This window comes from Suricata suricatta, chromosome 11 (genome assembly GCF_006229205.1).
Source record: "Suricata suricatta isolate VVHF042 chromosome 11, meerkat_22Aug2017_6uvM2_HiC, whole genome shotgun sequence".
Lineage (NCBI taxonomy): Eukaryota > Metazoa > Chordata > Mammalia > Carnivora > Herpestidae > Suricata > Suricata suricatta.
In genome coordinates this window covers 15,238,299-15,263,233 of record NC_043710.1, presented here as the reverse complement: position 1 = coordinate 15,263,233, position 24,935 = coordinate 15,238,299, and the positions used below count along the sequence as shown (strand labels likewise).

The 24,935-nt window shown below is 43.3% G+C and overlaps 1 protein-coding gene and 1 pseudogene across 1 annotated transcript in view; both read right to left on the bottom strand.

The window, feature by feature from the left end:
* The window catches only part of NUP160 (nucleoporin 160), a 55,926-nt gene extending 55,648 nt beyond the window's left edge, over window positions 1-278 (bottom strand). Inside the window, exon 1 of the mRNA XM_029915533.1 lies at window positions 201-278. Coding sequence (XP_029771393.1) covers window positions 201-278 — 78 coding nt within the window. The remainder of the gene's footprint in view (window positions 1-200) is intronic.
* Window positions 279-389: 111 nt separating this feature from the next.
* On the bottom strand, window positions 390-1,495 carry LOC115272459 (annotated as a pseudogene).
* Window positions 1,496-24,935: the final 23,440 nt, after the last annotated feature.

The window sequence follows — 24,935 nt, the reverse complement described above, 5'->3', positions numbered from 1 at the left end:
TCAATTACCATTTTTTCCTTTTTACTTTTTCCCTAATTTTCTCTAGCAACACTTTTCCTTTGGTTTGACCAGTTGAACTCAAAAGGTTTGGCACCTAGTGTGAGTATCAACTCTTATTGGAATAGCACTTGGGAAATGCAATCCTAGAAAAGGCAAATTTTAACTTAAGTGGCTTGACAAAGTTAAGCATCCATTCTCACTGTGACAATGTCCTCCATGTTAATCATGGCTTCTCTTGGCTGGATCACACAACCCAGCAGGATGCGGGCGTGCTCCATGGTGAGGTACTGCAGAGCTCTGTGCACAAACACCCACCCATTTAAGCTTTCAATAAATACAAAGCATCAATTTAAACCATTTCAGTAAAATAAATAAAAAATATTGCATTTCTATTGGCCTGTTTTGCCTCTTGAACTGGCTTGGACTGTTGTTCGTGAAAAGAAGACACAACAGTTAATTCCACGCTCCTTAGGCTTCAATACTTCCCGCTCTTCAAGCCTCAGCACCTTTTTTGCAGCAATAATGGTATTCTTCATTAGCATAGCCACTGTCATGGGACCAACACCCCCAGGGACTGTAGTGATGTAACCGGCTTTCTTTCTGACGCCTTCAAAATCCACATCTCCAACCAACTTGGGTTTAGCAGTAATGGGATCTTGAATTCTATTTATTCCCACATCGATGACTGCTGCTCCCTCCTTGATCATATCTGCTGTGATCAGATTTGGAATGCCTGCAGCAGACACCAGAATGTCAGCGAGGACTGTATGTTTCTTCAGTTGCTCTTTGGGAGTGTATCGATGAGATATTGTAACAGTGGCATCGCCTCTAGGGCGTTCGTGAGCCCCATCTGTGTGTAGTAGCATTGCAATGGGCATTCCAACGTTTTTTGACCTCCCAGCCACAACCACATTCTTCCCCAGGGTTGGAATGCCAGTTCGCTTAATTATTTCCCAGACACCCCATGGGGTAGCTGATAACATGGAATACTGGTCCAAACACATTCGCCCTACATTAAGTACATGAAAGCCATCAACATCCTTGTCTGGAGAAACAGCATTGCAGATCTTTCTCTCATCCATGTGCTCTGGAAGAGGCAGCTGAACAAGGAGGCCGTCTACATTATCATCATTATTTAGTTTATTGATTAAATTCAACAATTCTTCCTCTGAAATTGAAGCTGGTTTCACAGTGTCTCACTGTTGATTCCCACTTCTGCAGTTGCCCTGGTTTTGCTGAGGACGTAGGAGTGACTTGCAGGATTCTCACCAATCAGAACCACGCTCAGGTGTGGCCGCTTGTTGCCTGATGCTACCCATTCTTCCACCTCCTGCCGCACTTCCTGCTTGATCTGCTGGGCAAGTTTCCTTCCAGAAATGACAACAGCTTCATTTCGAACTACCGAGAGGTGGAAGGGACGATGGCGGAGGCGGCAGCTCTGCGCTGGCAGGAGCAGCCGGGTGGCCAACGTGGACACGAGGGAAGGGGCAGCCATCACCCGCGCCGGTGTCTGCTCCAGGAGAGGTCTTTGCTGCAATTTAACATCATCTACCTTCTTTAAATCCTTGGATCTCCTTGAGGGAGGGACAACCATCCCAGTCGCTCACTGCCATCTTCATACAGCGGGAGTCGTAACTTGAGTCCAAGTGGGATTTGGTCATATCTGGGCACATCTGTCAAACTTGTGTGATAGGCATGCCCGAAACTTACTTACTAGGGGACTGAAAAGGGACTTGGGGAAAAAAGTATGCCTTAGGGCAAAAGGAACCCATAGTAGTTTGACCTGGGACTTAGCTGTCGTGGAGGGATCATTCTGAGTGCATTGTGATTTGTCCACCTCCCTGGTTCCTACTGGATTTACATCTGATGTCTATGGAGAGCAGAGTGGGAGACTAGGACAAAAACACTAAGTACATTACAAAATCTATAAAACATCGAGGGCCCTCACGTGCTGCATCAAGACTGATGAGGTGAAGGTACACAAAAAGGAGAAAGCCAGTCTTCCTCCTGTGCAAATGACCCCAGAGCCATTTTTCCATATCAAAGGCTCCAGCATGTTGGAGGGGGTGCCTTCCAGAGTCTGGTGACCAGAGTGGGGTCATATCTGGGAAGGACTCATGTCGAGGAGAATCCCTATCCTTATCTTTTCCAGCTTCATGGGGCCAGCGCTCTCCTTGACTGGTGGCCCCTTCTTTCATCTTCAAAGCCAGCAATGTCACATTTCTCTCTGAGCTCAGGGCAAAGTTCTCTGCTGGGATTAGGTGGGGCCTCCCAGATCATCTAGAATAATCTTCCCATCTCTAGAGTCTACAAAATTTCTTTTGCCATGTGAGGTGCTCAGTCACAGGTTCCAAGGATTAGTATGTGGACATCTTTTTTGGGCTGTAGGGAAAGGGGACATTTTTCTATGCACTACATTTATGATTTACTAAATATATTCTAATTTCATTTTTTAACATCCTTGTATGGTAGATTATTATTATAAGACAGATAACTTTTCTGAAGCACTTATTAAAAATATAGTTCCTGAGGCACCTGGGTGGCTCAGTCAGTTGAGCATCCGACTTCAGCTCAGGTCATGATCTCACGGTTCGTGGGTTCAAACCCTGCATCAGGCTCTGTGCTGACAGCTAGCTCAGAGCCTGGAGCCTGTCTTCAGATTGTGTGTCTTCCTCTCTCTCTGACCCTCCCTTGCTCTCTCTCACTCTCAAAAATAAATAAAACATTACAAAAATTTAAAAAAATATATAGTTCCTATCAGTTGTTATTATCTTAACCCAGAGTTCAATCTTAGCATTACTCACTATTAAGGACAACCAGGTATAAAGTGCCTCCTGGGTGATCCAAAGTGAAAGAACATAGTATCATCTGTAAAACTTTTTTTTTAAATGTTTTATTTATTTTTGATACAGACAGAGACAGAGCATGAGAGGGGGAGGGGCAGAGAGAGAAGGAGACACAGAAATGGAAGCAGGCTCCAGGCTCTGAGCCAGCTGTCAGCACAGAGCCTGACGCGGGGCTCGAACCCACGAACGTGAGATCTGACCTGAGCTGAAGTTGGAGGCTTAACCAACTGAGCCACCCAGGCGCCCCTGTAAAACATTTTTAAACAACTTTATGAAGATATTATTGACATAACCTTGAAATTTGCCCCTATAAAGTCTGCACTCTGTGATTTTTGTGTATGTACATAGCTGTGTAACCACCACAATCTAATTTTGAAGCATTTATATCATCCCCCAAAGAAATTCAGTACCCATTAACATCACTGCTCATTTCCCTTCTCCTCAGCCCCTGGAAACTATTAAAGTCAACCTTATGTTTCTATAGATTTGCCTCTTCTGGGCATCTGATGTAAGTTGAACAATACATAGTGGCCGTTTGGCTTCTTTAACTTAGCATAATGTTTTCAAGGTTCATCGGTGTTATAGTATGAATCAGTACTAAATTCCTTTTTATGGTCAAACAGTATTCCACTGTACAGATATACTACAGTTTTTTTCATCAGTTGCTGGCCATTTGAGTTGTTTTCCTGTTTGGCTATTATGAATAATGTGGCTATGAACATATAAAAGATTCTTGCAAAAATGTTTAATCCAGATTATGGTAGGGAGAGTAATGCCCTCCCTACCCCCACAAATGTCTACATCCAAATCCCTGGCTCCTGTAATATGTTCCCTTACACAATATGGCAAAAGGGACTTTGTAAGTGTGAGTAAAGTTGAGGAACTGGAGGCGGAGACGCGAGCCTGGATCACACAGGTGGGCCCTATCTAATCACATAGTCCTTAAAAGGAGAGCACATCTCCTTTGTGAGGATGGAAGGGATTGAGGCGGAGCCAGAAAGCCAGGAGCAAGGAATGTGGGTAGCCTCTAGAAGCTGGGAAAGGCACAGAAACAGATTTGCCCCTACAGCCTCCAAAAAGAAATGGGAACCTGGCAAATTCTTGATTTTAGTCCTTTGATTTTTGCTTTTAGCTGAAGGGAGCCGCCTTGTCTATGATTATGCCCTCTGCATCCAGTGAGAGGCCAACGTGGAAAGATCCTCCCCTCTTGCTTTGATCTAGGACAACCCCAAAGGACCATCTCAGCTCCGGAGTGCTGTGTGGGATGGGTTGAGGCCTCAACCTCTCTTTCTGCCCAATCCTGACTCCCTTAGTCCCTTCCAGGTACTGTTCCTGAGAGCAGTCTGCACACAACTCGCTGCTTCTGGGTCTGTTTCCCGGGGAACCCAACACGAGACACATGCACGTGACATCATGTCCAAAGACGTGCAGCCAGCTGGGAACCAGTCAAACAAAGTTAAGGGGAGGGAAAGAGTTTAGGGGAGGATCTATACTCTAAATTCCAAAATTGGTGATGAAATATTGAAAAGAATGTCCGTTGGGCATCAGAAGACCTGGGTTCAAGCTCCAGCTCTGCCTCACTGACCTCCTGCCGCCCAGCTCCCTGCTTCCATTTCTAAGAGGGTCTTAGACTTCCTGGTCTGCAAGTTTTCTTCTGGCCCTGAAGCTCCAGATCTGTGGTCCAAAAGCCAGAGACAGACTGGATCTTCACCTTCATCTCTCCCTAATTTCTGAGCTCGAAACTGAGCCCCTTCCAGACATTCCCCAGGACTGAGGACAGGCATGTCCTTTCTGAGTCAAAATTGACTCCTGCGTTGCACAACTTGTGGCCTGTGAGACACTTAGTTCAGACTCTGATAATTTCCTAAATGCTTGTCTATTACCACGCTTTCCACAGGTGCTATTTTCTCATTTCTGTGTTGATACTTAAACATTGCTTTCATGTATAAAAAATAAGAAAATGTCATGCAATCAGTGTACATATTTTATGTAGTTTCCTTCTTCCTTCCTTCCATCCCTTCCTTCCTTCCTCTCTCTCCCTCCCTTTTTCTTTCTCTTTATCCCTTTCCCCCTTTCTCTTCTCCCTTCTTCCCCTCCCCTCCCCTCCCCTCCCCTCTCCTCTCCTCTCCTCTCCTCTCCTCTCCTCTCCTCGAGTGTTTGTTAAATTGATGGACCCTGTCTTACAGTTTCCTAGGAATCCAGTAATTGTAGTGTTTACAGTGAGCTGTGTCATTGCTTTTCTGATCTTAAGCATCCATCAGAGTCCTTGAAACTTAAAAGTTACCTAAAAATGTTTGAAGGAATTACTAAATGAATGAATAAGCCCACAAAGGCATCCTTAGAAAACTCAAATACCTTTTGAACCATTAACAACGTTACTGCGGAATGGCTGTAATATAAATGGAATCATACTGCCATCTAGTGGTTAGTTGGTGACTTCATTTAGAACCAAAATGCAGAATGTCACTAAGATTATTGTTTGTCCAGCAAATTTTATTAAAAGATACTTTTGTAAGAAAATTACCACTTAACATTGTATTATGAGAATGTCTTGCTTTGCTAGATTACCACTAGTGAGTAATTAGAAGTGAACGGTATTGTAAATTGAACTTTAAAGCAGATTTTCCTAACCCAAGAGCTATTCTTTGAAAGAAGAATTTGATGGTTTACAGAGTTTGATTACTAACCCTTTATCTGATATGTCACTTGAAAATATTTTCTCCCATTCTGTCAGTTTCCTTTTAGTTTTGTTGATTGTTTCCTTCGCTGTGCAGAAGATTTTATCTTAATGAGGTCCCAATAGTTCATTTTTGCTTTTATTTCCCTTGCTTCTAGAGACATGTTAAGTAAGAAGTTGCTGTGGCCAAGGTCAAAGAGGTTGCTGCCTCTTTTCTTCTGTAGGATTTTGATGGTTTCCTGTCTCACATTTATGGTTTTCATCCACTTTGAATTTATAACTCAACACCCCAAAACAATCCAGTGAAGAAATAGACAGAAGAAATGAATAGACACTTTTCCAAAGAAGATGTCCAGATGGCTAACAGACACATGAAAAGATGCTCAACATCACTCATCATCAGAGAAATACAAATCAAAACCACAATGAGCTACCACTTCACACCTGTCAGAATGGCTAAAATTAACATCTCAGGAAACAGCAGATATTGGCGAGGATGCAGAGAAAGAGGAACCCTTTTGCACTGTTGGTGGGAATGCAAACTGGTGCAGTCACTCTGGAAAACAGTATGGAGGTTCCTCCGAAAATTAAAAATAGAACTACCCTATGACCCAGCAATTGCATTACTAGGATACAAAAATGCTGATCTGGGGGTGTCTGGGTGGCTCAGTTGGTTAAGCATCTGACTTCGGCTCAGATCATGATCTCGCAGTTTCTGAGTTCAAGCCCCGTGTCGGGCTCTGTGCTGACAGCTCAGAGCCTGGAGCCTGCTTCCGATTCTGTGTCTCTCCCTCTCTCTGCCCTTCCCATGCTTATGCGCGCGCTCTCTCTCTCCCTCTCTCTCTCTCTCTTTCTCTGTCTCTTAATAATAAATAAACATTAAAAACGCTGATTTAGGGGCACCTGGGTGGCTCAATCGGTTAAGCATCTGGCTTCAGCTCAGGTCATGATCTCATGGTTCGTGGGTTCGAGCCCCGCGTTGGACTCTCTGCTGACAGCTAGCTCAGATCCTGGAGCCTGCTTCAGATTCTGTATCTCCCTCTCTCTCTCTGACCCTCCCCTGCTCCCACTGTCCTGTCTCTCAAAAATAAATAAAAACCATAAACATTTTTTAAATGCTGATGTGGAGGGACACCTGCACCCCAGTGTTTATAGCAATACTATCATGTCCATCGACTGATGAATGGATAAAAAAGACTTGGTAAAAAAAAATGATATGATACACACACACACACACACACACACACACACACACACACTGGAATACTACTTGGCAATGAAAAAGAATGAAATCTTGCCATTTGCAACAATGTGGATGGAACTAGAAGGTATTATGCTAAGCAAAATAAATCTACCAGAGAAAGACAGATATCATATGATTTCATTCATATGTGGAATTTGAGAAGCACAACAGATGTACACAGGAAGGGAAGGAAAAGTAAGGTAAAAACAGAGAAGGAGGCACCATAAGAGACTTTTAAAAAATTTGTTTTAATGTTCTTTATTTATTTTTGAGAGACAGAGAGAGACAGTGGGAACGGGGAGGGTCAGAGAGAGAGAGGGAGATACAGAATTGGAAGCAGGCTCCAGGCTCTGAGCTAGCTGTCAGCACAGAGCCTGACGCGGGGCTCAAACCCATGAACCATGAGATCATGACCTGAGCTGAAGCCGGACACTTAACCAACTAAGCCACCCAGACGCCCCCATAAGAGACTCTTAAAGAGAACAAACTGAGGGTTGCTGGAGGGGAGGTAGGGGAAGGGATGGGCTAAATGGTGATTGGCATTAAGGAGGGCACTTGTTGGATTGAGCACTGGGTGTTTTTTTATGTAAGAGATGTATCACTGGGTTCGACTCCTGAAGCCAAGACTACACTATGCTAAGTAACTTGAATTTACATGAATTTAAAAAGAGAATTTGGTGGTTTAAATGAGTATGGGAAATGATGATTAATACAGTTAAATGTATTTCTTTTCTGAAGAACTTCTCAGAGACATTAATATGGTGACGTGCTTTGTGAAGCTCCAAGAGGGGCTTATATGTGACATATTTTTCGATGCTTTATACTCTTTTCAAGGGCAACTCACTGGACCATTGTTTTCTGGGAAAGAAATTCAGAAACACTGGTTTATTGTCATTTTCTCAATATGTTAAAAATATCTAGGGTGCCTGAGTGGGCTCAGTTGGTTAAATGTCCAACACTTGACTTTGGCTCAGGTCATGATCTCAGGGTTCATGAGTTTGAGCCCCATGGGGGACTCTGTGCTGGTAGCATGGACCCTACTTGGGATTCTCTATCTCCCTCTCTCTCTCTGCCCCTTCCCCCACCCCCAAATAAATAAACTTAATAAATATATATTAGTGCACAGCATTTCCTGACTACAAAGCCTTTTTTGACCTTCACTTCCATGTTTTAGATATAATCAGTTCAAGAAGCATCCGAATAAGTCAGGAGTCATACTCTCCATTTACATGGATCTTAGTTTTTAGGTAATAATTTTTGAATGAAAATTAGTATTATTCCCCATGGAAAGCTTTTTTACATAACCTGCTTTCTTTTGGATTTTAGGAATGTGGGCTCTTACTTTCAATAATTGCTGTTAGTGGTGGTAGAAATGATTTGGGATTCAACCACAATGCAATTGATGTAAGATTTCCTGTTTCTGCCTTTTACCTATGTGCTGTATTAACCTAAGTGACTAAGTCTATGCCCAGTGTGGGACTTGAACTCACAACCTCAAGACCATGAGTCCCAGGCGCTACAGATTAAGCCAGCCAGGTGCCCCTATTCTTTCAATCTTGATTGCGCACCTACCATGAGCTGGGCACTGGGGTTAGAAAGACCCCCCTGGGTTTGAGCTCTGTGCAGTCAGGGATCTTGTCTACCTTGTTTTGTGTTGTATCTTTTGTGCCTGGCACAGTGCCCAGCACTGACAAGGTGTGCAGGAAGTATCGTGGACAGAATACACATTTCCCGTTCTCTGCTTTTGAGGTTTAATAGAGAGACAAAGGAGAAATACAGATAATGGTAAAGTGTGATCATTATAATAGGAGATATGCACCAGGAGAAAGCATTCTAGGCAAAAAGTCTTGAGTGCATGGAAAGAACCGGGTTGGGAAGTGGATGAGAAGGCGGAGGTCATAATGGAGAGGGCTTTCTCATTCTTGCTAAGAAGTTTAAATTTATTTAAATGTTTCTCTTTACAACTTGTGCTTAAAGTACTTGGTGAGGGGCTCCTGAGTAACTCTGTCGGTTAAGCTTCTGTCTTTGGCTCAGGTCATGATCTCACAGTCTATGAGTTCGAGCCCCATGTTGGGCTCTGTGCTGACAGCTCAGAGCCTGGAACCTGCTTTAGATCCTGTGTCTCCCTCTCTGTCCCTCCGCCGCTCGTGCTCTCTCTCAAAAATAAACAAACATTAATTTTTTTTAATTTAAAGAATACTCAGTGAATTCTTATTGTAGGTATAAGAATTTTATTTCAGCTCAAATCAAACTTTGTAAATAATTTTTTTTTAAAGGTTGATTTGACCTCAATACAGAGAGACTTAGCATGTGTGTGGGCCCACAAGATCCTTCCTGAAAGAGAGGAAAAGGTCAGGGAATTCAGGGGGCCAGGATGACATTGTAAATAGTTAATACTTGCCCTGACCATGCTATCTAGAATTCTGAAACTCTGCCAAGGAAATGCCCAGTGTGGAGCCCTGCAGAAGTTTCTTAAGAAAAAAAAAAAGCAAAATTGTGGAGTGAAGTATGTCAGTGACTTTTCACTTCCTTTTTCGTTATACTTTCCACCTGTTTCTGAAACCACCGTGACTCCAGAGACCAGGGCCCACTGCGCCTGAAAGCCCGGGGTTCCCAGCCAGAGCTGCCTGTCCTGTGCTTTGGACTTATCCTTGGTGCAGTGTGCCCTGGGCTGTTTTCATGGCCTTTCGTGTAATATTTCCCAGAAATTTCAATAGGTTGTGGTTCATTACATGCTTAACTGAATGTTATTTTTGTATCTTTGTGAGAATTGGCACATGATTTAATTCACAAAATCAGAAAAAAATAAATCCTTGCTTGAACCATATATTCTGAGTTTCGCTTCTAAAAATACCAGTAGGGCACCTGGGTGGCTCAGTCGGTTAAGCATCTGACTTCGGCTCAGGTCATGATCTCATGGTTCGTGAGTTCAAGCCTCACGGCGGGCTCTGTGCTGACAGCTCAGAGCCTGGAGCCTGTCTTTAGAGCCTGTGTCTCCCTCTCTTTGGCCCTTTCCTGCTCATGCTCTGTTTCTCTCTGTCTCAATATTAAATTTAAAAAAAATTTAAAAAAGTTAAAAATAATAAAAATGCCAATAGATGTGTATCTGCCAAACCCAGCTCCAGTATAGCTGTGATCTGACATGGACCCACACCGAGGTGCTGATGGCATCTAAGAGCTTAATATATAACCCTTTCCGGAAGAAGGGGCACTGCAATGCGCACGGCCTTAACCCACAGGCGTTGCCCCTCTGCCCTCTCTCGCTCATCTTGCTAATCAGTTGTGGAGCCCCTTTTCTACCTTAATATCATTTCAACACAGCGATTCAGATTTCTATCAGTCAACTGGTATCAGCCTGTGATATAGAATCTGCTTACCATCCAATCTAAAGGGATTGAACTCCAGGGGTAGAATTGAAGGCACCAACAGGGAGCTAGACTCGTAGGCAGCCCCAAGGGGGCAGTTAAGTCACCTCAGTAAGATATGAATAATATTGACCTTACTGACCAAGATCAAAGCCGATCCTGTAAAGGGTTTTTATTTGCACAAATAGAGCCCAGAACTACTTTTCCAGGTAAAAGCATACAATACAATTAAGCTAGAAATCCACATTTTAAAGTATAGATTCTCATTTAGTTCTGGACTCTTCGTGAGATCACACCCAGATGCTCCCATCTCATCCTGTCCTTTTTTTTTTTTTAATGTTTATTTATTTATTTTGAGGGAGAGAGAGAGAGAGCACAAGCAGGGGAGGGGACAGAGGGAGAGGGAGTGAAAGAATCCCGAGCAGGCTCCCTGCTGTCAGTGCAGAGCATGATGCGGGGTTCAGTCTTAGGAACTGAGACATCACAACCTGAGGCGAAGTCAAGAGTCGGGCACTCAACTGACTGAGTCACCCAGGTGCCCCCATCCTGTCCTCTCTTGAAACCTCCGGCTGTCACTTCTTTTTCTGCTTCACAATCACAGCCAGTGCCAATCAAGCTGCCCACCTCTTTGCTTGTCTGCAAAATCCTGACTGTAATAAATAAAAATGGGAGATTCTTGCCATCTGTTTAATTCTTTCTTCCTTTCATTGGATCCTGAAAGTTATCTAATGTCTTTCTCCTGTTCTTCTGTTTCAAAGACTAAAAAGGTTCAAATCATAAAAATAGGAAGAGTTTTTAGAAGTATTACCCCTTCCTCATTTTGCCTGCCAAGTTTCAATTCAGTGCAGGTGCTGACAGATGTTTATAGGCAAATAAAATAAGTCATTTCCATGTTGCAGAGCAAGGATGGTCGCTAACCTGAGCTAGGGTTAGGCCTATGATTAAAGGCTCCAGTTTGAGATTAGAGGCCAGTGCTTTCCTGATTCCCAGCCTTTGGTTTGTTTTAGCTCGCCTTTGTCATTGCCCAGATCCTGCAAGAATGTCTGGGAATTAAAAGTCAAAATGTACTCCTGCAATCTCGGGCCTGGCAAAGCTTCTATAGGCAACCGCAGGTCCGCACCCAGTGATTGTTTACATTTCTCTTGCATCCTCCAGAATCCTGCTTACGCACCACTTTCTGTTGAGTAACGGTGTGTGGAGCCAAGTCAGGACCGGTAATGTTCTTCGTCTGCCTTCTTGGGCTGGTCCTGACGCTGGCCCCTGACAATGCCAGGCTCGGGAACTATTTGTTTCTGATTTCCAGCCAAGAAGTCTAACAATTCTCTCCCTTCCTTCCTATCGCCCTCTTCTTCCTTACTGATGCCAAGTCTGGGATTTTCCTTGTCTAGAGACCATACCAGGCAAGGAAATGAACTTTCTTGGGATATGACAGACCGCTTAACAGAAACTGTGCCCTTTGTTCTCATTCAAATGCCTTTTCCTTAAATGACATTTCTCTTTCCCTCTAAGGCTCCTGAAGATATGTCTGCACTAATACTTAATTTCTACAAGGTCCCTCTCAGAAGACTAAGAAGTAGTAAGTATTGGAATTCTAGTTGTTCCAATTGGGAAGCAATAGCTCAGAAAAGAAAAATGATTTGCCCAGGAATTTAGTCAAGAAATTTTATTAGTTGTCTCTAAATCCATTCTTTAAGGGGCACCTGGGTGGTTCAGTCTGTTAAGTGGCCGACTTTGGCTCAGGTCATGATCTCATGATCCGGGAGTTTCAGCCCCGTGTCAGGCTCTGTGCTGACTTTGTAGAGCTTGGAGCCTGCTTCCAATTCTGTGTCTCCCTCTCTTTCTGCCCTTCTCCTGCTGGTACTCTGTGTGTCTTTCTCTCTCTCCCCAAAATAAATAAACATTGGGAAAAAAATAAGGTCATTCTGAAACTTTAAAAATCCTTCTAGTTCCTAGCAACTGTGTCCAAAACAAAGGAAGCAAGCCCTTATGTTTACCTACAGAAAATAGAAAGAGGCAGGTCTGGTTGTTGATCACTGATTCCACCATGAGTCAGAAAACTTCATTTCTTTTGCACACACTCCTGGCCAGCCCAGCCCAGATGACAGTCCGCAGGGATGTGGGTTCTACTTCACTGTTAACAAGGCGCTCGACCCTGGGCAAGTCACTTGACTCCTTCTCATCTATAACACCAGGTCGTTGGGATTCATGGTCTCTTAGGTTTTCTGCCAGTTCCTGGATCTCCACCTAGGAAAATGTAGGGATAATGGCATAAGGCTAACCCATCTTCAAAAAGTCAGCAAGCCATCTAAATATAATACTTTAAAATTAATCTCTACTAAATAAGAATTTGTATACACTTTGGCTCAGCAATTTCACCCTTGGGGCTTTATCCAGAGGAAGCAATCAGAGATGTGCTTCAATAAGCAAGGATGACTGTCACAGTGTTTATTTTTAATAAACTTTCAAATTTAGGATGGTTTTAGATACACAGAGAAGTTGCAAAGATAGTACAGAGAGTTCTGTACTCCATCCGTTCTTCCTTCTCATTTCCTCATTATTAACAACAACTATTAGTATATTACATTCATCACAACGAATGAACCAATATTGATACCTTTTATTAACTAAAATCCATACTGTATTCATATTTCCTTTTAACCTACTGTTCTTTAAAAAATTAAAAAAAATTTTTTTTACATTTATTTATTTTTGAGAGACAGGGAGAGACAGAGCGTGAACAGGGGAGGGGCAGAGAGAGAAAGAGATACAGAATCTGAAGCAGGCTCCAGGCTCTGAGCTGTCAGCATAGAGCCGATGTGGGGCTCAAACTCATGGATCTCGAGATCATGACCTGGAGCCAAAGTCAGATGCTTAACCAACTGAGCCACCAGGGGCCCCTAACCTACTGTTCTTTTTCTGTTCCAGGATTCTATCCAGAACACTACGTTGTTAGATTTAGCTGTCACGTCTCCCTAGGTTCCTCAAGATTGTGAGAGTTTGCCAGACTTCCCTTATGTTTTTAAAAGATTTTATCTTTTAAAGCATTTAAAAACATTTATTTATTTTTGAGAGAGAGAGAGCGCGAGAGAGCGCAGAGACTTATTTTCCACAGCAGACTTTCCACTGACAGCAGAGAGCCTGATGTGAGGCTCAGTTTCACGAACTACGAGATCATGACCTGAGCCAAAGTCAGACACTTAACTAACTGAGCCACCCAGGTCCACTTTTAAAGACTTTATTTTTAAGTAACCTCCATACTCAACATGGGACTCGAACTTACAACCTTGAGATTAAGAATTGCATGCTTTTACCAACTGAGCCAGCCAGGCACCCCAAATTTTCCTTATGTTTAATGACCTTGACAGTTCTGAGGAGCACTGGTCAGGTATTTTGTAGAACGTCTATTGATTTAAAAAAAAAACCCATTATTAAACTGGGGTTTTGGCTATTAAACTGGGGACAAGCTGTCTACATGAGTTGTCACCAGTGATGTTAAGCTTAACCACGCAGTAGAGGTAGAGTTTGCCAGATTTCACTGTGCAATTTTCTAATAATGTTAAGTTGTAAAATAAGAAGGGTGCCTGGGTAGCTTGGTCAGTTAAGTGTCTGACTCTTTTTTTTTTTTTTTTTAAGTGTCTGACTCTTGACCTCAGCTCAGTTCTTGAGCTCAGGATCCTGAGTTCAAGCCCTACACTGGGCTCTATGCTGGGTGTGGAGCCTACTTTAAAAAGGTTTTCTAATAAACTACATGTCAGTAACAGGACACTACATGCCATGAGGGCAGGAATTTTTCCTGCTTCACTCCCCACTGTGCACCAGTACCATGCGCAGTTCTGACATAAAGTTCAATATTCAATGAATAGAACTTGTTGGATGAAAAAGAGATTGGTTAAATACATTAATTTATATGATATGATGGAATACTAGCAGTCATCATAAATATTTGGTGATATGGAAAAAACAATAATACAGCCAGTGAACAAAACAGCTCAAAAGACAATTTTTATACATTTTATTTTCTATAAAGTTTGGGTGTTGGTGGGTGTGTATTTATGCCCGTGTATGTGTGTAGAAAAATAGCTAGAAGAATGTTGTCAAAATGTTAAATTGGTCATTGGTTAGATTACGGGGGAATTTAATTTCCTTCCCTGTTCAGAAACGATAAGAATGGATTACTTTTGAAATAAAAAAAAAAAACACAATAAAAATGGAGAGAAATTTTGACCTTCAAGGAGGTTCTTGAGCAGGAAAAACAGATGTTTTGATACAATGCCCAGCAACCACATTACTTAGGCTTGTACTAGTCTTTGTGAAGGAACCGAAATAAGCGGTGCGGTGCATGGAGGGTGTTGTCCTCAAAATTCTGCTGTTTCTAGGAAACCGGGTACACTAGGTACCATCTGTTTCTGATTTAGGGCATTAGAGCTGCAAGATCATGAGCTGTATCTTTGTTACTCTCATAACAAATTGTTTAAAGTTAAAAAAAAAAAAGTAAAGAGCAAAAGCAAATGCACAGGAGGCCAGAGTGAATGGCATTATTGTATCGTTTGCTTTCTCCTCCCTGGGGCTTTGCATTTTAAAAACACATGTTGTGGTTTTTCTATGATTATCTTCCCACTTCCTGTGTTGTATCTCCCTTACTGTAAATTTCCTTTTGTATAGTCATGCTTTTCTTTCTCTGTGGCTTGCATGTATGTCTTTCTTAATACTAACTTTCTCCAAACTTCCAGTGTCTATTATTCCTAATACTATTTCATATAGGTCCAATGGTGTTTTTTTTTCTCCAACGAGATTTTTCTTTTTACCTCAATTTCAAATCCTTGCTCCATCTTTTATTAGCTGTGCAAGCTGGGGAAAGTTGCTTAACCTCTCTGATTTCTCCCTCAGAACATGAGGACAGTATTTTGTACTCACTTGGAGTATTCAAAGGATTAAATGAGATTTAATGTAAATGTGTGCTGAACCCATTCTAGTGCCAGTCACAAACGAACGCACTTAGCATTTGGCATCCTTTACTTCCTTCTCACTTCCATACTTACTCTCTACTGTGTCTCCTGTTATCTTTCTAAAATTCCGATAATGTACTGAAGGATCAAGTCTAACCGTAGGCTTTCAGGGTCCTCTTTAAATGAGCCCCAACCCATTTTCGTGGTCTCACTACCTTCCAGGCCCATTGTATATACACATTATGCTCCAGCCACACCAAATTACTAGCTGTTGCTTAAATACATGCTGCTCTTTCTTCTCTCCATGCTGTTGAGCATGCTGTTTTTTGTGTCTGCAAGTCTTTTGTGTTCCGATCTGACAACCTTCTTTGTGAAGCCTTCTCTGACAGCTTGAGGTCCCCCACGCTCCCCTCTGGCCACAGTAACATGTTCAGACCTTTATTAACGCGATTCCTTATACAAGTGTCTAATCATTCACTTTATTCAACAAATAGTCATCCAGCCCTTACTATGCGCCAGGCCCTGGAATGTATCCTCTGGTTAAATTGCGGGTTCCACAGGGCCTGAGGCTGGGCTCATCCACCACCCCCAGCCCTGTGCTCAGCATAGGAGTAAAGCAAATACTCAGTCTGCTTGTTCAGTATTGAATAAAATTTGGTCATTTCTCTTTCAATAATCAAACTGAAAATCATAATGCTACCGAGTACTTCCTCATTTGCCCTTTAAAGACAAAGATAAAAGACACATATTTTCTTGGACATGTAACATATTGTTATGCTTATTAACAATTCCAGGGGGGCTCAGAAATATTCCTTTGCTTTGAGTGTCCTCCATCTGGAAGAGTTTAGCTAATTAAACCAAAGATCACTGATGAGTTGGCCCCATTTATCTCCAATGGATGAGATCCTTTTCTCTCCAGAGGATTCTTCAGACAAATATCAAGGGTCAGTGTTATTCTTAGTAACATACAGTTTTGAAAGTCTTACATTTTTTTCCCTTCAATTTCTAAGTTTGGTAACACATACTTTTGAAACTTTTTATTTTTTTAAGTTAAATATTTTAACGTAACTCAGGCTGTACAGAAGCGTTTGTCTTAACTCCAGATGATATTGAATTACTGTACTGGAGGGTAAGGTAGTCATTAGTCTGCAAAAGAAGTTAGAAAAAAATGCAGAAAAAGAAGCTTCCTCCCCCACCTCAAGCCCAGGATTCCTGTTGGTGATGATACACTGTGCAGATTGAATGGTGATTCAGAGAAAGCTATTATTATCCTTCCTTTGGAGGGACTTTTAATTTTTGATGATTAATATTTGTCAGTATTTCAGAATTTTCATTCTTGTTCTTCCCCTCTCCTCTTCTCCATTTTTTCTTAAAAACTTTTTTAAAATGTTTATTATATTTTTGAAAAGAGACAGAGCGTGAGCAGGGGAGGGGCAGAGAGAGAGGGAGACACAGAATCCGAAGCAGGCTCCAGGCTCCAAGCCGTTAGCACAGAGCCTGATGCGGGGCTCAAACCATGAACCGTGAGATCATGACCTGAACCAAAGTAGGATGCTTAGCCGACTGAGCCACCCAGAGCCTCTCCATTCTTTCTTAATGCAAAGAAACATACAGGCCTTCCTTGCTTGGATTCATTTGGATCCCCCTTGTGCATTCCACAGGCCAGTTATGAAAATTCATGTGCCAGTTACATGCTGATTTCTTTAAACCTAAGAATGATGAGGTGCCTGGGTGGCTCAGTCAGTTAAGTGTCCGGCTTCTGGCTTTGGCTCAGGTGATGATCTCACGGTTCATGGGTTTAAGCCCCACATTGGGCTCTGTGCTGACAGCTAGCTCAGAGCCTGGAGGCTGCTTCAGATTCTATGTCTCCCTCTCTCTCTGACCCTCCCCTGCTCATGCTGTCTCTCTCTCTGTCTCTCAAAAATAAAATAAAAAAAAGAATGGAAACACTTTTAACTTCGTATTAGCAACAATTAAATCATGGCCACAAGAGTTGTGTTTTGCTCATCTAAATTCATTTTTCCCCCTCTAGTTGGAAACCATTTTTTCATCTCCTGAGAGATGAGATTTAGACTGACAGGCCCAGATAGCAAGAGGCTAAAAGCACGTTTTAGTGAAAAAGATGCTCTGTGAACTTGCCCAGTGAATAAACCGAATCTTAACATCTACCACTACCATCCTTGCTAGACAATGCCAGCATGTACAACAGGCTCACCAGAATTTCATTAAAAGCTAAAAAATAATAAAGTCAGTATGGGGCCAAAGCAACCCACAGAAGTTCATCCAGCCCTATTTAATTGAGGCCCTCTTTCACATCCCTTCTGGGCGCTGTCCCTCAGCCTCTAAAGACTGCCTCCTTCTATCCCGTTTTTCTTCTGGGGGGACAAAAGTGGGGGAGGGGCTAGGTTGGTGACCGCGGCATTCAGATCACTGAATTTGATAAACAGATTCTTTGGTCATCACGGCCCCAGTAGCAGATTTGATCAGATCCTGAGCTCCTGAGTGGTGTCTGGCATTCTTACAGTGCCCCCAAATCAGAGGACTGTCACCAGACACTTTTCTCTTTTCTCCTCCCTGAGGCTCTCCCAGCATTTCTATGGGGGTCATTCCATCGTTCTTCACCCTCTCGTAGTGTCAGAGGGGGTTAGTCATGTTTTTCAGCCTCAGGTAGAAATACTTCTGCTAACTGGTGCTTTGCTATTACAAGGAGGGCCCGTGAAATCCTTCACTGCACTTTGAGAAAGGCATTAGGACACTGAAGTCCTTCGGGTGGACCCCTGGGAGACAGTGCATCTGTACTCAGCCTGCACAGCGGGTGTGTTTGTCCGTTAGGGGTTCTGTGCATTTGGTAGCTCATTATATAATGTTTCTCTTTTTGTGTTGCTTACCAGGAGACTCTGAGCCATCTCTAGCAAAGACTTCATGATTGGCATCCTACTTCTAGTCCCTTTGCTGTATGTTTCTGACCTCAAATTTATTTTAATTTGCTTGCATTTTTATAAGTAGCCCTACATTCTTCTTGCAAGAAGATAGATTACAGATAAATAAGTAAAGTAAACATTTGTGGACAGGCAAATCCAGAGAGAATGAGTTCTCTCGGGCCACAAGACAGCTGCATTCAGAGAAGCCAGGGCTTGCTGCAAATTGCCCATGGTACTGTGTGGATTGTGTCAGAAAATGCAATGCCCTTTTGAGAGCTGTGGCAATTCCTAGTATGGATAAATATAGCAATGGATGTGTGGCTTTCACTCGTCATGAAACCCAGGAATCGCTGAGTGAATGGTAGGGCAGGAACCTGGGAAGGTCTTTTTCAACTTTGTTGAAATGATTAAACTCTCCTACAGGAGAAAAGACTCAAGTGACCTAAAAGAAGTGATTCGCAGATGAAACCAGAGAATAGTGATGGAAAAGGTCACCAGGGGGGAAAGCGGGAAGTGCCAAGCAGAAAGTCCAAAAAAATAAATAAGTAAGCATTTGTGGAAAGGCGAATACATAAGCCGTCCAACCCAGGGTCACAAGCTCCCAGAAAAGTGGCTAGAATTTCTGCTGATGAATTGAAGGAAATTTGCAATAAGGAAAAATACACCCATCTGAAAAGAAATCCAGTTCATAAGGTCAGCCCAACCCAAAACAACATCAGCGAACAGGAATTTCATTCCGCGAACAATACCAGTCTTAGCCCTGCAGTGGCCAACTCATTCCTTTCCAAAGTGCACACGGTTCACACCTATTTTTGTTCTGAAAATTCTACAGAGAACTTTTGAAAAAAGTCCTGGACAGTCAGGAACCCTCAAAAGATATGATTTTTGTTTTCTTGTACAACTGCATGAGTGCACATGTCTGTTCCGATTGCCAACTTCACTAGAGTGCACAATGGGGGTAGTGAAACTGCTAGTTAGCTCGCACACAGACACTTTCAGGGACGGGAGGCAGTGTCCCACGGTGCTGTCTTACATCAGAATACCAGCAGAGAGCAAATGCCCGTGAAGTCTACAGGTGGCATGGGAAGCTGAGGAAATGGTGAGATCATATGGAGGGTGAAGAGGAAGAGGAGGAAGGACCCAGGATTGGACCTCCAAGTTCTGTGGCCATGCTGGACTCCATGTCCGCGTGTCCAGCTGTCTCCACTTGGGTATCCGATAGGTATCTCAGACCAAATGCTCAAAGCCCAACCTTGACTTTCACCCTCCTGGTCTTCTCTAACTCTGCAAGTGACATCTCCATCCTCCAGCTGCTCAAAGCCCAGACTTTGAATTACCTGATCACTCCTCTTTTTCTCAGTCAGTTGGTCAATAAATCCTCCCTCCAGGAGATGGCCTTAATTTCCCACTTTTTATTATGTCTACCACTGCCTCTCTGGTCCAAGCCATCTCTTCTCTCCCCTAGATTATTGTAGTAGCTCCAACTTCGATCCTTCCCTCCTCCAGTTTATTCTCTTTTAAAGTTTGTTTATTTGTTTATTTATTTATTTTGGGGGGAGGGGCAGAGAGAGGGAGAGAGAATCTCAAGTAGACCCCACACTGTCAGTACAGACCCTATGCGGGGCTTGAATCCAGGAACCACGAGATCATGACCTGAACAGAAACCAAGAGTCAGACGCTTCATTGAATGAGCCACTCAGGAGCCCTCCTACAGTTTATTCCTGCTTTCTCTCTCTTTTTTTTAACGTTTTTATTTATGTTTGAGAGCCAGAGAGACATGATGGGAGGTGCAGAGAGAGATGGAGACACAGGATCTGAAGCAGGCTGCAGGCTCTGAGTTGTCAGCACAGAGCTGGACCTGCGGCTCAAACCCACGAACTGTGAGATCGTGACCTGAGCCGAAGTCAGACGCTTAACCGACTGAGCCACCCAGGTGCCCCCCTCCTCTAGTTTATTCTTAGTCAGCAGCCAGAGTACTCCTGCTGGAACATTTGTCAGGTCATGTCACTCCTCTATTTGCTTCTTTTCTCACTCAGACTAAAACTGTCTCTCGGGCTGTTTATGACCCACATCCCCTGCCCCTTTGCCTCCTGAAGTATACACTCTCTTTCATCTCATTCTGCTTCCATCACCTTGGCCCCTTTGCTGTCCTTCAAGCACATTAAACTCTGTTCTGTATCAGGGCCATTGCACTTACGATCTGCTTACAAATCTGTTCTATACAACAGCATTGGTTTCTTCCCCACTACCTACATTTTACTGCTTAAATGTAACCTTAACAGACCATCCTATAAAAAATATCAGCTTCCATCTTTGGCTCTTCCAATTTCTATTAACCTGCTTCATCTATCTGTCTATCTATCTATCTATCTCTCTACCTATCTTTTCTTTATCTCTTATGATCATCTAACATACTACATATTTACTTACTTATTTGTTTCTAGATCATCACCTATCTAGTAAGAACATACAGTTCATAAGGAGAAACTTTGTGTCTCTTGTTCACTGCTTATTCCTAGCACACAGTAGACACTCAAATAGTTGTTGAAGGAAAGAAGGAAAGGGTACAGCATTTCTCATCCAGGTAGAGAAGGAATTGACTAGGAGACTGAGAAGTGGCCAGAGAGGTAGGAAAGAAGAAGCCAAGAGCATGAAATATGATAGAAGCTGAGAGAGAAAGCACTTTTTATTGTGGTAAAAAATATATATAAGAGAGGCGTTAGTCAGTGGAGCATGTGACTCTTTTTTTTTTTTAATGTTTAATTATTTTTGAAAGAGAACGTGAGCAGGGGAGGGACAAAGAGAGAGGGGGACAGAAGATCCAAAGTAAGCTCTGCGCTGCCAGCAGCAAGCCCCATGTGGGGCTCAAACTCACAAAACTCGAGACCATGACTTGAGCTGAAGTCAGACACTCAACCGACTGAACCACCCAGGTGCCCCATGTGACTCTTGATCTCAAGGTTGTGAGTTCAAGCCCCATGTTGCTCAGAAAGCTCTGTACTCATTAAACAGCTCTCTCCTCCCTTTACAGTTCCTCCAGGCACCCACCACTCTACTGTTTGTCTCTATGACTTGCTATTCGAGGTATCTCATGTGAGTGAACTCAGACAGTACTTGCCTTTTTGTCACTGGCTTATTTCTCTTAGTGTAATGTCATTAAGGTTTATCTATGTCTTGCATTTATCTGAGTTTCTTTCCTTTTTAAGACCTTTTAAAAATATTTTTATATTTAGGGGTGCCTGGGTGGCTTAGTTGGTTAAGTGATGGACTCTTGATTTCGGCTCAGGTGTCATGATCTCATAGTTCGTGAGTTCAAGCCCTGCACTGGGCTCTGAGCTGTCAGTGTGGAGCCTGCTTAGGATTCTCTCTCTCCCTCCCTCTCTGTCTCTTTCTCTGCCTCTCCCCTGCTCTCTCTCTCTCCTTCTCTCTCTCTGTCAAAAAAAAACTTTAAAAATTATTTACAAATTTAAAAGTTAAACATTTTTTAAGGTTTATTTATTTTTCAGAGACAGAGATAGAGCATGAGGAGAGGAGGGGCAGAGAGAGAGGGAGACACAGAATCTGAAGCAGGCTCCAGGCTCTGAGATGTCAGCACAGAGCCTAACGCGGGGCTCGAACTCACAGACTGTGAGATCATGATCCAATCTGAAATTGGACACTCAACCAACTTGAGCCACCCAGCCACTCCAATAAAAATATTTTTATATTAAAAAGTTTTCCATTCCATTGTATGTATATACCACATCTGTTTATCCGTTCATCTAATGATGGGTAATAGGTGGCTTCCACTTTTAGGTTATTGCGAATAAGGCTGCTATGAAATATGGGCATGCAAATATCTCTTTGAGACCCTGCTTTGAGTTTTGGGGGGTTTATATAATATTTGTATATATTAGGTAATTTCTGTACTCAAGCTGGGCTCAAACTCACAACCCCAAGATCAAGAATTGTATGCTCTTCTGACTGAGTCGGCCAGGCACCCCTAGAGGAAAGGATTTTTTGTTTTTGAGAGAGAGAGAGAGAGAGAGAGAGAGAGAGAGAGAGAGAAGTAGAGGGAGAAAGAGAATCTTAAGCAGGCTCCACACTGGGCATGGAACCTGATGTGGGGCTCGATCTTATGACCCTGAGATCATGATCCTGGGGTTATGACCCAAACAGAAATCAAAAGTCAGATGCTTAATGGACTGAGCCACCCAGGTGCCCCTAGAGGAAAGCATTTTAAACCAGAGAGAGTGGTCAACTGTCAAGAGCTGCTCCAAGCTCTAGTAAATCAAGACTGAGAATATCTGTTGGAACTGGCATGTGGAGGTGGTGGTGACGCCAGCAGGATGATGGAGGGTCACCAGATCGGGGCAAGCAGGAGAGCAGATGGGTGCTGAAGAAGGCAACTCGAGAAGCTGGTCTGTGCTGAGGAGCAGAGAAATTATCTGTTGAGTATTTGCTATGCGCCGTCATCATATGTGATGCCAGGGTTGGAGGAGAGACTGACAGTAGATGCAGTTCCTTTCATGGGGCTGACAGTCCAGGACGGAAGAGAGAGGTAGTCAACACATTTCTTCAACTCCGTTCTGATGAGTGCTAAAACCAGAAGTGGAGGGTGCTGTGTATACTGCGGCAAGATGGCCGCTGCAGAAGGGAGGAGGGAGGAGGGAGGATGTCAGAGGAGGGTCCCGAGGAAGTGAAGCTCTAGTGGGTTACAATTTGGTGTCCCCTGTGGGTCTGTCTGCAGGGAGAGAATGCCCTGATCATACTGACATGGGCGTTTGGGTCTCCATGGCAATCTCATTGGACAATTACTATGGTCAAGGTTGAAGGGACTCAATGTAAGGAGTACCAAGAGTGGGCCAACGCCCTCCTCCTCAGGCTTCTAAAGTCACCTGTCTTCTTCTTTTTTAAATTTTAAATGTTTTTTATTTATTTTTGAGAGACAGAGAGAGACAGCTCGAGCAGGGGAGGGTCAGAGAGAGAGAGGGAGATACATAATCTGAAGAAGGCTCCAGGCTCCGAGCTACTGTCAGCAGAGCCCAACCTGAGGCTTGAACCCACGAACTGTGAGATCATGACCTGAGATGATGACCTGAGATGATGACCTGAGCCGAAGCCGTACGCTTAACCGACTGAGCCACCCAGGTGCCCCTAAAGTCACCTGTCTTCTGATTGAGGAGTAGGGCTGAGCCTGGATGGGGCTGTGGGGGTGTAACGTGCTCTACCTATGCCCCAAAGTGACAATGCTTGTGCCTACAGAGTCTCTCATTCAAGTTTTCTGTCAACATTCTGTCCTGTTCAGTTCTAGTTCAAGGGTCAGATGGAGTCAACATATGACCTTGGGTGAATTAAGCATAACTTCCTTGTGCCTCAATTTTTTCATCTGTAATTTGGGGATGACAGAAGTATCTATTTTGGGTTAAGTGAAGAAATTCACATAAAGCAGTAGCGCGGTGACTAGCACATAGTTGGAGCTGGGCAAACGTTAGCTGCTATTGCTACTTTTACTGCTACGATTGTGTGTTAGAGCTTGGGTACCCTGAGTGTCTGAGCCTTAGCTCAGCAAGTCTACTGGTCAAAGTCTAATGTTTAATAATTTGGCATTCTAGTTTCATCCACTAGTTTTACAAGTTTAGCTAATGCGTATTTGTCTCTAAGAGCGAAGGCTGCCGGGGGGGTGCTGATAAGATGTGGATTCTGAATGGCCAGGACCGAGGACGGACATGGCCTGGACTGTATTCACCAGAGTAGTGAGGCTTCTCCGGAGCCAGCTTGCTGCCCTCCCTGGCAATGCCCCACTGCTCCATTATCTTTCCATTTGCTACAGCACCAACCCTGTTTTTTATATAGCCCCTGGAAGAGAAAGTGTTTTTAGGCACCTGCATGCCAAAGGTTTCCAAATGTCTCCAGAGTTGGGGGAGATGTTTTGTTTTGTTTTGTGTTTTGTTTTTTTCTGTTTTTGCACAAATACCTTGTTTCACTCAGCGGGCCTCCCGATCACTTGCTTAGCAAGGCAGTGTGGTGCTGAGCACCAGAAAATTCCCAGGGAAAGCCTCTGCCAAAATGCAATACCAAGGAAAAAGGATAAAAGCAACAGTTTTCGACCAGGCTGGCAGAAACAGTAAACCCAGTCTGCCACATTTGCTTTTTCTTAATCTAAAATAACAGAGATAACATATACAATGGACTTTCTAGCTTATCACTTTCCCCGTATCTTTTTTCCCTCGTTGAGAGCCTAAGACATCGTGTTCTCTCATATAATCTCTCTCTCTCAAAAAAAAAAAAAACAAAAAAAAAACAACAACCCAAAAAACCAATAACAACAAAAACAAAAAACCTTTTACCATTCCATTCCCTGCTGCCCATGGAGAAGAACAGACTCTGATATTTCAGCTGGAAGGCAGGGTGGCAGATTCTTTCCAACCAGGGTGGCGACTTCCTCCCTGCTCTCAGAACACACCCCTTCCCAAAAATCCACCCTCCTGGGCAAGCAGCACAAAGGGAATGTCAGCAAATGCCCACATCCCTTCCTTTTCCTTTTACACCCAGTGGCCTGGGAATGGCGCACGTGCTTGGGGAATGCACGCCACCAGTCCGTGTGCGCCCCGGCTCTGTGGGGCCTGTCAGCGGCCTTGCTCTCATCTCTTGCCCTCTTGGGCCATCTTCCAAACCAATTGCCAGAAGTGATTGTCCAAAAACACAAATCTGATCGTTTCATTCCATCTACTTAGGAACTGGCATGGCCTTTTGGCCCACAGTGAGGGTTCCCAAACTCCTGCCTGAGGCCTATGCCCGGTTATAAAAGACTTGTTGTATTCACATGTAGTTTCTAGAGTTTAGGATCAAACCTGGATTCTGCACAGGTTAGCCTGAATTCTTTAGGTTGTTAAGTGACAGTAACTCATCTCCAACTAGCTTAGGTCACAAAAGGAATCCATGATTTCCTCTGACT